Source organism: Pteropus vampyrus, unplaced genomic scaffold (assembly GCF_000151845.1).
Source record: "Pteropus vampyrus isolate Shadow unplaced genomic scaffold, Pvam_2.0 Scaffold15, whole genome shotgun sequence".
NCBI classification, from domain to species: domain Eukaryota; kingdom Metazoa; phylum Chordata; class Mammalia; order Chiroptera; family Pteropodidae; genus Pteropus; species Pteropus vampyrus.
This window is the reverse complement of record NW_011888796.1, coordinates 2,658,479-2,677,052: the sequence shown is the minus strand read 5'-3', so window position 1 is coordinate 2,677,052 and position 18,574 is coordinate 2,658,479. Positions and strand designations below refer to the sequence as shown.

The 18,574-nt window shown below is 30.4% G+C and overlaps 1 protein-coding gene across 9 annotated transcripts in view; it reads left to right on the top strand.

Annotated features, from left to right (window-relative positions):
• Window positions 1-18,574, top strand: part of GPHN (gephyrin) — a 404,083-nt gene that overhangs the window by 118,647 nt on the left and 266,862 nt on the right. For all 9 annotated transcript variants that reach the window (XM_011384213.2, XM_011384195.2, XM_011384203.2 and 6 more), the window contains one exon: window positions 3,761-3,818. In XM_011384213.2, coding sequence (XP_011382515.1) covers window positions 3,761-3,818 — 58 coding nt within the window. The remainder of the gene's footprint in view (window positions 1-3,760; window positions 3,819-18,574) is intronic.

Here is an 18,574-nt window from a genome sequence, read left to right as displayed (position 1 = left end):
TGGCCAAACTGAATTAAGATTCTAGTATTTAAAAATACATGTTGTTGGTGCAACACAACCTCTAAACTTTAGCTACTTCATCCTTCGCTCAGTTAAAAATATAATACTCTGTTCTGATTCTGAAATAAAAACTGTGTGTTGGAATTATACATTATAAGATGGATATGTTTTGGAAATGGATAGTAATGATGGTGTCACATCATTGTGAATGCAATGTCATTGTATAATTAGTTGTACACTTAAAAATGGTTAAAATGCAAAATTGTTAAATACATATACCACAATAAAATCAAAAGAGAAACAAAAACCAGTTGACCATAAATGTGACATTTATTCCTGGACTTTCAGTTGCACTCTGTTGCTTTATGTCTATCTTTATGCTATATTGTCTTGTTTACTGTAGCTTTGTGCTAACTTGAAATCAGGAAGCAGGAATCCTCCAACTTTCTTCTTTTCAAGATTGACTATTCTGTGTGCCTTGAATTTCCATCTGAATTCTGGAAACTGCTTATCAATTTTTGGATCTGAGTTTTTAAGCCCAGCTCTGCTGCTCTTAGTTGTGGGACCTTTGAAAAACTACTGATCTCATTTTTTCATAATCTTTATTATAGGTTATGAGAGTTAAGTGAGGAAAACAAAGCCTGACATAATGGTTGGCTTATAGTAAATACTCAATATACTGCTAGGAGTAGTATTGCTATTCCTAGTTACTACCACTGTCAGTCACTGCCAATATACTACCATTTTTATATATTAACCAGACTAAAATAGAACTCTGCCTCAAGTGTATTCTACAGTGAGGACACTGTGTTGTAATGGAAAGAATATGAAATTTGGAATGAATCTACCTAAGTACAGTAACTGTGGAATACTGATAGTATGTTATATTTGTGGCTATTTTACATCTAGCTGTTTTTCACAATTTTCACATGAAAATAGAAATGTTATTTTCAGAAATAAGTTCAAAGGTCAAAATTAATATTTAGGTGTTACAATTAATTTGTTTGTAGTCATGGAATAGAAAAAAAGGTGGATTGAAGTAAGTTTATTCTTGAACTTTTTAAAAAACTAACTTGCTTATGACTCAGTTGTTTTCTTTAATTACTGCTAGTGTTTCTTATTATTGGATATTTTTTCTAATGTTTCAGCTTTAATCTCATTTCTATGTTTAGTATAATACCAAGTTCCCTGTGTGTTTAGCCACTTGATTATATGATTATCCTACTATTTTATCAGTATATTATTTATATGCATAATGTTTGTGTGTCAAATTTCCATTTTAATCCAAGTAAGAATATGTTGTCATATATTTTACCTGCCTTTTTAATAGTCAAAACCATTATCACTGGTTTGAAGTTGATATAGGAACACTGATCTGGAAACCTACCTTCTCTAGGTTTGAGATTCCAGGAAAGGCAATATTTGAGATAGTGTTAGTCAACATTAATCAAAAGATATTAGTTGTTTGTTGAAGTAGAATTGAAGTTTATCATAGCCACTTCATTTTTATTTTTCTTCAAGAAGTCAGCTGTTATCACCATGGCATCTTTGAATCATTATTGTCCTAACAAATTGAAACGATTTCTGTAATCTATGTAATAAGGTGTTATAGACTGCTTATATTATAACCAGTACATTTTACAATGACAAGTGCTTTAAAACATTTTTTATTTTGAAATAATTTCAAACTTTCAACATCTGTCTAGTTCTACTGTAATATTTTAGTGCATTATATTACAGATACTTGTTTACTCATCTCCTTTTCTACAATACCATGATTTCTTTGCATCCTCATTCTCTAGATTGTATCCATAACATAGTATAAACTCAATGAATAAAATGATGAACTCATTATTTGCAAGGCTATAAATTGAAGTTCTCAAATTTTCATTAGTCTTTTTGTTATAATGTCTTTACTGATATCCCAACAATCTCAACTCCTAATTGAATAGCTTTAATAATTGACAATGAAAATGTTTTTTAAATGTCTACTTTAAATCCCTTACATAAATTTATAATTTTTCATTTTAGTAACATCCAGTGCTGCTTTTTTACTGTTTTACTATCTTATTTGTTATGTCACTTATGAACCTTATATAATATGAGTTAAGTTAAATTTCATTAGTGTTTTTATCATTCAATCATGACACTTTAAATCTAGGAAGTAATTCTCAAATCAATGTCTGAACACTAGTTTCATTAGCAAGAATAAATGGTAACATTAAAGAGTTCAAATGCAAAGTTTTTAATAACAATAATTTGGTTAAATTAAGCTATTTTTAATGGGATTAATTTATTTTTAATGGAAACCAGAATGTCATTTACTAATTTACATTTGAGACAGAAGAGGTCCTGAAGTATCTAGAATACGTGTCTTATTTACAATACTTTCTTTTCTGATATTGAGTACTTATAAAGTCAAATAAGTAATCAGAAAGCTCCTTTTTAAGCACTGAATTGGAGCAATGATAGGTAGATATCTTAGAACTTAAGAACCTAGAGCACCTGTGTGGTAGAGATATGATAGTAGCTACAAATGCAAGCCACATATTCATTTTTAAATTTTTAGTAGCACATTTTAAAAACTAAAAAGCAGATGAAGGTAATTTTACTAATATAGTTTATTTAACTCAATATATTCACTATGTTATTTAGCATGTAAGCAGTGTTTTAAAATTTCTTTTGTACTAAATATTTGAAATCTGGCTATATTTTATACTTAATGTACATCTCAGCTCCTTTACTTACTCTTTCATTTACTTAAAAAAATTACTGAATAACTCTTTATCTCAATTTCCTCATTTTTGCAATGGAGAGAGTTACAAGAGTTAAATTAGATAATATATGACGTGCCTGGCAAATGGTGTTACATAAATCTTAGCTGCTTTCTAAAAAAAATTATTTCAAACAGATGAACATGACATGTAATGACATAACTGCCTCAAGGCAAAGATCATATCTCAGGCATTAAATTCGTAACCCTCAAACATTCATCTCTTTCCCTTGGACAGTGCTGGGCACACACAACTCTCTGACTCTTTGTTTAAATTATATTTTAAATGAAGCAAAATCAGTTGTGAAATGTACCACACTAATGTAAGGTGTTAACAAAGAAAACTATGGGGGGCAGTGGATCCTCATAGTTTTCACTTTGAGTAAATGAAAGAGTTAATAATTAAAGGAACTAATGGAGATGTACGTTAAGTGTAAAATATAGCCAGATTTCAAATACTTAGTATAAAAAAATTTTTTTGAAACACTGTTTACATGCTAAAATAACATTGTGAATATGTTGGGTTAAATAAGCTATATTATTCAAATTAATTTCATCTGCTAATGAATTGCTTTATTTTCTGCTCAAATTTTCTGTAAAGTTAAAACTAAAAAAAGTGAAGTCTGTTATAAAAACTACCCCAGAAAAAGCAAACACCATGTCTGTTGTTGGTTCTTGATACATCTTAGTTGCGAGAGAATCCATCAATAAATTTTGCAGTTTTAGTGTCATTAAAACTATCAATAAAGAAAGTTTAGTTATGATTAAAAATCTAACTTACTGTTTCCTCTTTCAATAGTTATTCCTTATCTATCTCTTTTAAACTACTGTATTGAAAACTTAATCACAAAATGGTTGTTTTTCCTCCATGATTATTGCAGTAGGCAATGGGCTGTTATTGGTGGCACTCTGATGCTTGCGTTAGAAATAGTTCATGGTTTTTTGCACACTATTGCTGGTATTGACAATATTTTCTTCTAATTTCAGATTGGGTGGGACTATATCGGCATACAAGATAGTACCAGATGAAATAGAAGAAATCAAGGTATGGTATGGCATTTTTCACCTCTACAGAAACTTAGTATCTTGGAGGGAAGGTGGGGAAAGAATTGCTTTTTCTTTATGCTATTGAATCTTTGCCTGTGTTAGGACAGCATTTAATTCTCACTTATCCTATTTGAATTTAAATATATATATATTATTTATATGTATATCAGATAATCATCAGATTTCATCTACCATTATCAATGCATTTCTAAGAAAAATATTAGGAGAATCAAAAAAGAGCCCTTTCCAGTAAAATTCATTGAAAATCTACATGTATAAGTATTAGTGTGCATAATGGATTATCTCTTTATCTTGTTTTAATTTCTTTTCCCTGTAACCTTTCACCAATTATAAATAATATCAGTCTTCTAGTAAATATTTTCTTGTTCCTTTGAAAACAGTTTGCCAATATCAATTTAAAATTTACAGTACAATAAATGAAAAATTGACATTTTCGAAAATTACAGCATTACTACAGTGTTCTGTCTCTAACATTTTACTAAATCCTATGGACTGTTAGTCTTCTAACCTAGCATGTGGCCCATGTGCAAAAGCAATTTACCATGTAACGAGACCTGAACTTACTACCTATTTTATAAATAAAATTTAATAATCAGATAGAAATAGTCAAGGATAAACAATAATTAGTTAAAAATGACATGTAAAAAGCTCAACAAATCATTAAGCTGATTTGACTCATTTTTCAAAATCAAGTTCAATAAATTCAAATCTTAGTAAATAATTTTTTAGTTTGTTTACATTATTTTTATATTGGTTAAGCTCATTGATCTTTATTATGTAATATACTATTAGTTTCAGTATGTCAGGTGTTATGGTAGTCAACATCAGGAATTAATGCCCTGATTATATTTTAGCAATTAAAAAAAACAGTATCAAGAGATATACTCCAGCTTAATATAAAGTCATAAAATAGTTTAGCTGGGAAGAACCTTAGATCTAATCTATATCTCTCATTTTTCAAAAGAAGAAATGAGAACTAATAAAAGTAAACTTGTTAAAATTAATTGTTTGAGGTCCAATAATTACTTCCAATTTTATAATCCGTTGTTGTTAAAGGGTCAGAATAACATGAGCATATTACTTCTTGAAATACATATTATAGCGTCAGAAAAAAACTAAACCGTAGAAACTTAAATAATCAATAAATGTATAAATAAATAATTAAGCAGCATTTATATAAAGGATATAGAGTTGAAATCCATTTATCTTAAAGGTGCTTTGCCTTATTTACAATTATAATATGTTAAGTGATAAAGGTAAACAAAGCATTCTATGAAATACATAGGAAGGGCACTTGGTCATTTGAAAAAGATACTCAGCAAAGTCTTTCCAAGAAGTAAACTCAGCAAATTGGAGTTCTGTACAGAGGTATTGTCACCTGTGAAGCATAAAAATAAGATAATATGGCCCCAAATCACAAGGTATAAAATAAATGCTATTGAGATATAGGACTGGCGGTGGGCCTTTTATGCCATGTTAAGAAATTTAAATTTGATATTGAAAACTATGGGGTGCCATTATGTGATTTTAAGAAAGAAAATAACAGAATGAGCTTGGTCAATTTTTTATTTTTTTCTGTAATGAGTGAGAAAAATTATTTCAGTGAAGAGGAGGTTCTATCTATAATGAAGGAGACCAGATTGTAAGAATATAGGCACAAAATGATTAAAAAATAAGAATCATTTGATCACATCAATAGATGCAGAAAAAGCTTTCGACAAGATACAACATCCATTTATGATCAAAAGCTGAACTAAAGTGGTGGCAATGAGACTGAAGAAAAGACTCAGATTCAAGAAATATTATTTAAGAAAATAAAATAAAAAATGCCTGATGATTTATTGGATGTTTAGGGGAAAATGGAAAGGTTGACTCAGGTTTCTGTCAGGAAACTGAGTAGATCGTGTTAACTGTTAAAGAAGAAATACAAGAAAAGGAATAAGTTTGAGAGGAAAACAGTACATTTTGGACTTAATTAATTTGAGGTCCCTCTTAGATAACCGAATATCCACTAAGTCACTAGATAAATCAGCCTGGACCTCAGAAAAGATAATTCTATCTTTTGATTGATATTGAGATTTGTCATTATACAAGTTAGTTGAGGCCATGCTAGTGAATGGAATTGCCTAAAAAAGCTATATGAGGTAATAATAGTGGACCGAAAAGAGAAAGTATTGCTCTAGGGAAGGTCCATCCTAGAACCGGAGGATTAGTATATTATTTTATTAATTTAATTAATTAGCAGAAATGTTGCCTATTTTTTAATAGTGACTTTTTTCTCTACAGGAATAAATTTTTTGTTGTGTTTTTTTGAAATTCTAGAGTTATAGGAGTTATCCCTCAGGAGATTTTTGAAAAAACACTCATGGATGACATGTAATATATGATTTTTTTCTATCAGTTACCGGTATTATATCTGAAACAGCTTCATAGAGTTTGAGGCCTGAGGCATAAAAAATATGAAATTGATTCTTGGCATTCAAAAGTGTTGGAAGAAAAACTGTTATAAAGCATTTCACCAGCATATGATGGCACCATCAACATTTTCAGCTGAAATCAGATATTATAATCTTTTTGTTTTGATTGGAAGAAATGTAAAACATCTAGTGTAATTATTCATTTTAGTTGGCTAATATCTGAGTAATTTTATATTATTTAAGTAGTACTATTGAGTTTAAATTAGAAATATACTGTCAATAATATACCATGTATAAATAAGTATGCATGTGTATTTTCACTATTAAAAAGATATGATTGATTAATGAAACATAATTCAGTTTTTGTCAGAGTTGGTAATCTTCCACAATGTTACTAGCACAGAAATCATTATTTAGTTCATACATAATTTGAATTAACCATACATTTATTGATTACAATAAATCATCTAGTAGTGATGCTTGGTCAAAGGCTTAAGGGATAAAGAGTGAATACATTCCTGACCCAGTCACAATCATCTTTTCCACCCAATATTCTGAGTTTTTATCATTATCAGTTCCCTGCTTTTATTTAGTTTTATTACCTGTGTACACATTCCTAAATATTATAATTTATTTGTGCTTCTCTTCGAACTTTATATCAGTTGAATCACACTGTGTGCAATTATTTGTGCTTTGCTTCTTTTGTTCGTGATTCATCCATGTTGTTGTCTATAGCTAAGTTCCTTTTTCTGTTTTTTTTTTTCTTTCTTTTTTGCCATAAAATACTCCATCATGCCACAAATTACTGAGAAACCCTACTGTTGATGGACATTCAGCTTGCTTCCTTTTGGAGTTATGAAAAATGATACTGTAAAATTCTTATAAAAGCATCCCGTGTAAGAGATTATCTGAGGAATATACTGAGGAAAGGAATTCTTGGGCACTAAGTAATGTGTATTTTCAACTTTTTTGGATGAAATCAAACTGTTTTCCAAGGAGGTTATGCCAAATTACACTACTAATTTTGAGTGTATTAATTTTAAATAGAGGTATTTAAATAATAACTCTATCTGTAATTTATATTGGTATAAAGTTATCTTCATTTATATATGGGATGATTTACAGTTTAGCACCCAATTTATTGAAAAACTCATCTTTTCTACCACTGGTGTAAATTGCCTCATTTATCATATACTAAATTTTTATATTCCTAGACACACACTTACACATACATAAGTCTTTTCCTGAATTTTTGTTTCATTGATCTATTTATATATTTTTTGCTAGCACCATACCTTGAGGGGAGGGGGTGGGGGAGGGTAATGGCGCCAGAAGGAAGTGGCACAACATTTTTCAAGTGCTGAAATAAAGAACTGTCAACTACAAAGTCTATATCCAGTGAAATTATTCTTCAGGAATGAACGGGAAATAAGGACATGCTCAAACAAAAGAAAACTGAAAGAATTTGTCACTAGAAAACCTACCCTGAAAGAATGGCTAAATAAATTCTGTAAAGAGAAAGGAAATGATAACAGAAAAAAGGCTTGAAACTTCAGAAAGGAAAGAAGAACAGCAGAATAGGTAAATATAGTAGACTGTCTTTTTTTTCCTGATTTTCTTAAATCACATTTGAAGGTTGGAACAAAAATTATGACACCATATGATGTGGTGCACAATGTATATAGAGTAAATAATGAAAACAGTCATATTTAAAATGTGAGAGAATAAAGGTGCCTAATAAAAGCAAAGTTTCTGTATTTCACTTGAAATGATAAAATGTCAATATCAGTAGTCTGTGATAAATTACATCTGTATATTGTAATACTCAGAGCAACCACTAAAAGAAATATACAAAACAATATATACAAAAATACTATAAAATAAGATGAAATCCTGAAAAATGTTCAAATAATCCATATAAGGCATGAAAAAACAGGAATGAGAAACAGAAGATACAAACAAAATATAAAAAAAAAGGCAGAAATATTTAAGTCATATCAATTATTACCTTAAATATAAATAATCTAATCTAAATATACCATTAAAGGACTAATTGACATAATGTACTTTTAGAAATGATCCAACATATGTCATTGTCAAAAAAAAAAATGTTTCAAAAACAATGACACAGATAGGTTGAAAGCAAAAGGATAAATATACCATGAAAACAGTAATTTTGAGAGGATACTTCTTGGGTCAATAATTGATGGTTCTTCCAGAAGAGCCAAATATAGTAAAAAAGAAGAAGGCAAGAAATATGAATTGAAATCAATGAAATTGAAAACAGAAAATCAATAGGGAAAAATCATTGAAATAAAAAGCTATATTATTTTAAAAACTTAATAAATCTCTTACTAGACTTTTACTACAGATCTTCCATCAGTAAAAGGAAAATTAGAGACTACTATGAAAAACTTTATACTTGTAAGTTGGATAACAGAAAAAAAGACCAGTTTCTCAAAATTGTCAAATTACTAAAACTAACCAAGATGAAATGACAATTTATGTAGTCTTATAACCATTAAAGAAATTAAATTTGTAATGAAAAAGCTCCTAAAAAAGAAATCTCTATGCCCAGATGATTTTACTGAAGAATTCTACTAAACAGTAAAGAATTAACATCAATTTTACCCAGTCTTTTCCTGAAAATAGAAGAGGAGACACTTCCCAACTTATTTTATGAGGCTAGTATTACACTGATACCAAAATCAGAAAAAGACAGTACAAAAAAGAAAGAAAAATGAAGATCAGTATCTCTCACAAACTTAAAATCCTCTACTAAAAATTACCAAATTAAATCCAACAATATGTAAAAAAAATTATACACCACTGCCAATAAGGATTTATTTGAGGTATGCAAAATTTGTCCAACATTGAAAAAACCATCATGTAATTGACCATATTAGCACACTAAAGAAAAAGATTATATGATTATATCAATTGATGCAGAAAAACTTTGACAAACTGTAAAACCCATTCATGATGTAAAAAAAAAACTCTCAGCAAACTAGGAATAGAGGAGAACATCCCAAACTTGAGATAAAGCATCTACAAAAAACTTAGAGCTAACGTCATGTTTACTGGTGAAGGAATAAGTGATTTTCTCCTAAGATCAGGAACAAAGCAAGATTGTCTGCTCTCACTACTTTTATTCAAATGAATACTAGAATTTAAGTATAAGTAGCACTGTAATGCAGGGAAAATTATTAAAAGGCATAAAGATTGGAAAGTAATAAATAAAACTTCCTTTTTGCAAATCACGTGAGTGTCTATGTGGAAAAAGGTATCTACAGAAAAATTCCTACAACTAATAAGTCAACTCAATTAATTTGGGGGATATAAGATCAACACCCCCCAAAAAAACCAGTTACATTTTTATATACTCACAACAATTGGAAACTGAAATTTAAAATAATACCATTTACAATTACTCCAACAAAAATTACTTACATATGCACTTTAGAACATACAAATGTATCTGTATGCTGAAAACTACAAAATGCTTAAGAAATAAAAGGACGCTTAAAGAAATAGACAAATATACCATGTTCATGGATTTAAAGCGTCAACATAGTAAAGATGTCAGTTATTCCCAAGTTGACATACAAGTTTATGCAATTCTTATTTTAAAAAAAAACACCAACAAGTTTTTTGTAGGTATACAATTATATGAATTTATTCTAAAAGTATATGGAAAGGCATATGTCCTAGAACAACTAAAACAATTGAAAAATAAATGGAAAGACTAGCTCTACCCAATGATAAGGTTACTATTAGTTACAGCAATGAGGACATTGTAGTATTGACAGAAAAATAGACACATCTATCCATGGAACCTATAAGTAGACTCACACAGATATATTCAACTGGTTTTTTAATAAAGCTGCAAAAGCAATTCAGTGGATAATCTTTTCAACAAATGATGGTAGCAGAATTGGATATCCATTAGCAAAAAAAGAAAAAAGAAAGAAAAAAAGAATCTCACCTAAACCTTATATCTTATACAAAAGTTAACTCTAAATGGATAATAGACTTAAATATAAAACATAAAACTGTTAGAGAATAAAAGGGAAAATGTTCAGAACCTTTGCTTAAGCAAAGAGTTTTTAGACTCAACATTAAAACCACAGTTTTTAAAAGGAACATTTTATAAATTGGTACTTATGAAAATTCTAAAATTCTGCTGTGCAAAAGAACATTTGAATAAGTGAAAACACAAGCTGCACACTGGATACAATTGTTTGCAAACTGTATATTCAACAAAGGGCTACCATGTAGAAGATACTAAAAATTTTCAAACAACAATAACAAAAATATTATTTATTAGAAAATGGGCTAAAAAAATGAGACAAAGTAGGTTTTTTTGAAAAAAAAATTTATACAAAAACTTAGATGAAAGTTTTATTAACTTTACAGTAATTTGGGGAAGCAAATACAGTCCTGTGCCAGTTAATGACAAGGATACATTCTGAGAAGTATTTTTAGCTGATTTTGTTGCCCTGTATACATCATAGAAAGTACATACATAAATTTAGATAGCATAACCTACTACACACCTAAGCTATATGAAATAGCCTATTGCTGCTAGACTACAAGACTTTATGGCATGTTACTATACAAAATAACATAAAATTAAATAAAACGCAAGAGAAAATGATGCAATAAATAGGAGATATATGAGGCTGCTGCCGACATAGCATGGCATACTTTTTTACAGCACACTTTTCTTCTTATGAGTAAAAAGAGTACACTCTAAAATAATGATAAAAAGAATAGTACAGTAAATATATAAGCCAGTAACATAGTCATTTATTGTTAAGTATTATATATTGTACATAGTTGTATGTGCTGTACTTGTATGCAACTGCTGTGCAGTAGGTTTGTTTATACCAACATTACCACAAACACATGAGTAATGCATTGTGCTTTGCATCACTAGGCACTAGGAATATTTTAGCTCTATTATAATCTTATAGGAACAATTTCTTTTACATTGTCCATCATTGACTGAAATGTTAGTCAGCACATGCCTGTATATCTTTTCAATGATGAGTATTTATTTTAGAATGTAATATAAGTATATAAGTAAAGTCATTTAGTCTTGTTTATATAGATCTTTAAAATTTCTTTTATTTTTAATTTTAATTTTTAGTTATGTCCTATTTTTTGTTTCCTACTATAAACAAAATATCTTTTCTATGTAGTTCTATTTTAATATTGACTATGTATTTTAACATAATGGAGATATAAGATACTTTTAAAATTTGGGTTATTGCCAAATATACTTCTACAAATCGTGAATGAGGAACTCTGTTGGACCCATTCTCCTATGAATCAACCATATTGGGTAAAAATTATAAAGGAACAACCAGTTGAAGTATTTAGATATTGTTCTAAGCACAACAAATGAGGAAACATTAATTCAAGTAAATCTAAATATCAGATAAAACAGTGAGAGTATATGGCACTTAGCCATAACCTGATCCCTCCCTTACCTTTCCTCAGCTTGACGGAAACTTTAGTCTGGGTAGGTGTGGTCTCAAGTATAAGGCCCCCTCTCCCTTCAGCTCCCAATTAAGAGATGCAGTATTTCTCCAAGATGGTCAGGCCTTCATCATTTATTAGGCCTCCAACTCTCTCTCATAGGGGTTAAATTCCTGATAAGTGCAGCTGAAAGGTCAAGGACTCCCTTCCTCCATCCAGTCTTCATTCATAGGATGGAAGCTCTAGCCTAGAAGCAGCAGTCTGAAAATACTAAGGGCCTGATCACCTTAGCTTGCTCAGTGGGTGGAATGTCTACATTAGGAGAGGCAAGCCAAAAAGACCAAAAGCTACCACCCCTACACAGAACTTATAACTGTGGCTTAAAGATTTTATCTAGGGCACTCCATAAGAACCTATTGCTCTGAAGCTCTTCGCAAAGGAATGGCCTTATTTGAAATAACATGAGGAATTTCAAGCCTAAGGTCACTATGCAAAACAATGGAGATTTTGGTGGTGGTAAACAATTGAGAGGAGGCTGATAATTGCTCTGTAAGAGCGAGAATCTAAATCAATTAGTTTATCAGAAAGAACCTGGGAAAGAGACAGCTAAAAAGAGCCCTCCTTGGGTCAGAACAAACCTTGAAGACTGGACTTGAAAAACTATCTCATTTGAATTTAATTGGATCAGACTGGGAAGCAATTGGTTCAAAATTAGTGGAGCATAACAGCTAGGTGTGCTAACAAAGAGGCAAATAGCTTAACAGAGAGATCTAGGAAAGAAAAGAGACAAAAAGAACTTTACTTTCATTCCAAGGTGAGTTAGTGCATCCCTTGGCTATACCCTCTGAGGAGCAATATCAAAATTTTCACACTGGTTGGAAATAGACTGTATTAAAGTAGCCTAGCCAATTTAGTAAATAAAAAGTAAGCAAATAACAACAAAGCCCTGAAGAAGGGGAGGGGAATCAGTATCCAGTTGCTATAACATATTAGATGTCTAGTTTTCAGCAAATGTTACAAGATACACAAAGAATATGAGAGTGTGAACCATTCTCAGGAATCAAAGCAGACAACAGAAGCTACTTGTGAGAGGTTCTAGATGTTGAATTTAACAGACAAATTTCAAAGCAGTCTATACACACACACACACACACACACAATGTGTATATATACATATATATGTACTTTAAGAAAAGAAAACTAATAGGACACCATACTGAAAGAAGTAAAGAAAACCAAAATGCAGATTCTGGACTTGCAAGGCTAATAACTGAAATGGAAGACTGACTAGAGGGGCTCACTCAACAACACTTCTCAGTTGGTAGAAGAAAAAAATCAGCTGAAGAACACAAAAAAATAAAGAAAAATGAACAGAGCCTCAGAAATGTGGGACATTGAACACACTAACATACGGCTATGGGAATATGAGGAGAGAAAAGAGCACAAAAAATATTATAAGAAATAATAGCTGAAAACTTGCCAAATTTAATTACAGATATTAATCTATACATCCAAGAAGCTCTATCAATTTCAGATAAGATAAACTCAAACAGCTCCACACCCATACAAATAGTCTTAGTTCAGGCAACAGAGTACATAGACTGAGTGACTTTTAAATAACAGAATTTATTTATCACAGTTCTGGAGGCTGGAAGTTCAAGATCAAGAGAAGATCATGGTCAGGTTCTTGTGAGAACCCTCTCTGGGTTGCAGACAGTTGACTTCTTGTTGTATTCCTACATGACAGAAAGAGAACTAGCTAAGTTCCCTTGCTTCTTTTTCTAAGGGCACGAATTCCATTCATAAGAACTCCATCCTCATAATTTAATTACCTTCCAGAAGCCCCAATTTCAAATACCATTACATTGGGTTTAGAGTATCAACATACAAATTTTGGTGAGACAAAAACATTAATTCATTCCATATCATGCATTATAGTAAAAGTGCCAAAAGACAATGAGAAAAAAATTTAAAGCAGTAAGAGAAAAATGACTCATCACATACTAGTGAACCCCAATAAAATTAACATGACTATCATCAATAACAATGGAACTGAGGATGCAGTAGGTTGACATTCAAATACTGAAGAAAAAACCTGTTAATGAACCAAGAATCTTTTATATAAGTAAAAACTGTCTTTCAAAATCGAAGATGAAATACAGACATTCCAAGATACACAAAAACTGAGAGAATTTGTTGCTAGCAAATTCGCCTTGCAAGAAATACTTTAAAAAATTCTTCAGGCTGAAAGTAAATGACCACTGGCAGTAATTCAACCACGCGCGCGCACGCGCGCACACACACACACACACACACACACACACTCACACACTGGTAAAGGTAATTATATAATTATAAAAGACAGTATGAATGCATGTTTTTGTCCTTTCTTAACTGATTTCTCTCTTAACAAGTTGTATAAAATAATACATATGTAGCTGTTTTGTTGAACCTATAACATATCGGAATGTAATATATTTGACAATAATGGCACAAAGAGGTTATGGGAAAACAAAGCTGCATTGGAGTAAGTTCATAACACCAGATGATATCTTGATTCCACAAGAACAAAATAGGAGAACCAGAAATAGTAAATAAGAAGGTTAACATAACGGATTATAAGTATATACTTGTCTTTCTTTTCTCAGTTTTAATATAATTATTAATTATAGCAATGTATTAGATTCGATATATATATGTGAATACTTATATATGTATGTACAAAAATATATATGTAACATGGATAATAATGCACAAAAAGGAAGAATAGAGAATAGACTATATAGGAGTAGTGTTTCTGTGTCACATGAATTAAATTAATGTATATCTGAAGTAGATTCTGTTAAGATGTCCATGGTAAACCCTAGAGCAAGCACTAAGAAAATAGCTCCAATAAAATATAGTGGAAAAAAATCATTAAAGGAATTAAAATATTACCTTAGAAAATATTCACTTCATGCAAAAGAATGGAGGAGCAATAGAGGAATTAATGAGACAAATAGAACACATGAAGTAAAATGGCACATGTAAGTCCAGCTGTATCAATAATAACATTAAATGCAAATGGATTTAAAAATTCAATCAAAAGGTACATACTGTCATCCTAGATAAAAAAAATTTGTAAAGACTCAACTATATGCTATCTACAGTAGAGATATTGTATATTGAACGATGCCATATAGGCTGAAATTAAAAGGATAGAAAATAATATGTCATGCAAACAATCCAAAGAAATGACAGAATTAAAATTCTTTTATTAGCCAGAATGTGTTTATAAAGAGGTGCTTCCCCTATCTACTATTTAGTTAGGCAGTGAGTCAGTTTATACAGAAAAATCAGGATATGTGATTCTTTCTCTTTGTATGATTTCAGTTCTTTAAAACTTTCTGTGAAATTCTGCAGTGAGTTGTATTTATTGTTGCGTATCAATGATAGGAAAATAGGTCATCTCTAATAGAGTAGCTTTTATTCAGTTTTTTCATTTTATTAATTTTTTAGTTATATATATATTATGAATGTGTTTTGTTTTTCTTGCAGGGTTTTTGGTGATTTATCCCAGGATATATTACAGCATGCGTGTGTTACCTTTTTTCATTTCTAATAGTAGTACTTGATTTTTATTGATATCTTTCATCAATTTAGGGATATTTTTAAACATTGTTTTTGACTATTGCTTCTTCCCATTCTGTTTTTCTTCTCTTTCGGAGATCTAATTATACATATATTAGACCTTTTGAGTATGTCTCAGATACTTGTTTTGTACTATTATGTTCATTCTTTCTATTTTATCTCTATATCATTTTGTACTTTTTTGTTGATTTGTCTTTGTGTTTAACATTCCTGTGTTCTGCTGCATTTTTTGACCTGTATTTACATTCTTTAATTCTATAAGACCTACCCATTTAGATCCGAATTTCAGATATTATAATTTTATGTCCCATTATGTTCATTTAACTTTTTATAGATTCCAATTATTTGGTGAAATTCTCCATTATTTTATCTATTTTGTTTATCTTTCTTCCATTTTCTTGACTATATTAATCATAATTTACTTTAAAGTTTTAGGCTGCAAATTCCTCATGCATCTGTTTTTTATCTGATTTTTTATATTAATTTTGAGTCCTATTTTCTTGCATGCCAAGTAATTTCTATAAATTTATTTCATGTGTAAAAGAACCATATTGGTAATAACGATTTATCTTCCATCATAGAGTGTCTCCCTTTCTACTGATGGGTAGAAAGTATGAGAAACTGATCACTGCAGTCCAATCAGGAATTGACCTGGGTTAGAGATGGACTGAAATTATAGTGAGTTTTTATTTCCTCATTCCTGAATGACAATATGAGATTGAGCTCTGTAGGTATAGGTTCCAGCCTAGCTCTCTAGCCTCATGCCTAACCAACACAAGCCACAAAAATTGGCAGATATCACTCTGTCTTCCCTGTGAACAACACCATAATCTACAGTTATTCCAGGGAGAAAACAGCCATGTGTTTAAATCTAATCAAGTTTCCAATTTCTAAATATATCAAAGTTTTCTGGTTTCTTTTCTTCCCAGCAGAAGTTCTATGTCTGGAAAAGCTAATGGTCAGCCCTGTGACCAAAATCAGCAAATACCCCCAGTGAAAATAGGAAAAGCTAGAGATTATCAGTTTAACTCAGAAAAGTTTCCTCATTTCTGGAACTTTATTTTGTCTAATTTTGCTTCTGTAGCTCTTCAATGTCTTTAAAAGTAGAATTTTTATAATTACCTGATTTTTTCCTACTCATTATCATGTGAGTATTGACCTGCTGTGATCTACTGTATTCTACCCAAAAGCAGAACCCCTGTATTTATTTTTTAAATGATTATAGCTAGGGTATTGAAAAAGTTGTTTTTTTTTGTCTATAAATCTTTTAACTGTTTTTTATCAAACACTGTTATTACATCTAGTAGTTTTTCAGTTGATTGAATTAACAAACCTTTAGTAAAATGAAATCACAAAATAAATTTTTTCTGCCAGGATTCCGTTTTAATATTTGATGTATAAGGCACTGTTGTAATTGCTCTAACAATACTAATTTTGATTCCCGTAAACAAACATAAGAGGTGGATGTTATTATTGTCCCTATTTATAGGTGAGAAAAATGAAACAAAGAACACTTAAGTGATTTGCCTAAGGTCACATAGTAAGTAGTAGTGTAGCCACATTCAAACCCAGTGTCTGGGTTCTTTTATGAGAGTGAGATTTAGTAGTAGCATAGCTATAAAACATCATTCACACAGTCTTTCTACATAGTCAAACCACTCAGGAACTGTTTACTTTAATATGTGTTACTTTCTAGTACCCCCTTCTCTTAATTGGAATGCCGTTCTTAAATCTCCTTAAATCTTTCTTTCATCCAGTTATTTATTCAATAATAATTTATTTAGCATTTGTTTTTTCTGTATGTTTAAACTCCCTTGGTTATCTAATCCAATTTCATAGCTTTGTTTGGGTTCTGTTTCCTAAAATAAACTTTTTATTGAAGTATATTATATATGAGTTGTATATACAGAAAAGTACACAAATCATAAGTGTAAAGCTTGATAAATTATCACACAAGTGAACACATCTCTGTAACTACCACTTCGATAAATAAAATATTAGCAGAATTCCTGAAACCTCCCTGTGACTCCTGCCAATCACTACACCTTCCGTATTCCCCAGCAGTAATTGCTATCCTGATTTCTATCACCATGAATTATCTTTACCTGTTTTGAACTTTATATCAATGGATGATTGTTGTGATTCTTGTTTTATTAATTGTAGAATTTAGTCATCCATTCTTTTGTTGAAGGACATTTGGGTTTTCAGTTTGGGGCTATTATGAATAATGCTACATACAATAAACAATCTTGAACATGTTTTTCAGAGCACGTGTGTATGCATAGTCATCAGATATCCACTTAATAGACAAGCTAGATGCAATCTAGAAATACCAGGTCATAGAGTATGCAAATAAATAATTTTACTAGATTCTTCACACGGTTTTCTCAAGTAGATGTGTGAATTTATACTTACATCAGGATTTTATGAGAACTCTAGTTTGCTTCACATTCTCACTATCATTTAGTGTTTTCAAGTCAGGCTTTTTCCATTTTAATCATATCAGAGCATAGTGATACCAAAATATGTTTTTAATTTCTATTTCCCTGGTGACTAATGATATGAGCGTCTTTTTATATATTTATTGGCCATTTAGATCTCTTCTTTTGAAGTGATTATCATGTCTTCTACTTTTTAAATATTAGGTTAACTGTCTTTTTCATATTTATTCATAGGTATTTTTTATATATTCTGGGTATGAGTTCATTGATACATGTATTGCACATTTATTCTCCTATTCTGTTACTTCCTTTCTTACTCTTAAAAGTATCGCGATAGAAATTACTAATTTTAATGTGTCAGCTTGTCAATTTTTTCAATTATTGTTAATAAATATTTGTTAAATATATGAATTATCCTGAAGATCTTCAATGTCTAGTGCAAGAGGCAATCTTATTTCATTATAAAATGTAATTTCTATATTAAATATATATATAAAATTTTTTATAGCACAGAGGAGAGACAGTGACTAACTCTGGCTAGAGAATCAAGGAATTCTTTGTGGAGAATATAATGAGAAGGGCTTCTAAAGCAAAAATAATGTGAACAAAAACACCAAAGATGAATAAAAACTGTTTCTGAGAAGTGCAAGTTTGGCTAAAGTCAAGGTATTAATAAGAATAATTGGAGGAGATGAGGCTGAAAGTTAGGTTGACTCAATTAAATGATTTGTATGTTTTAAGGAGGGACGCTTCTAAAGATT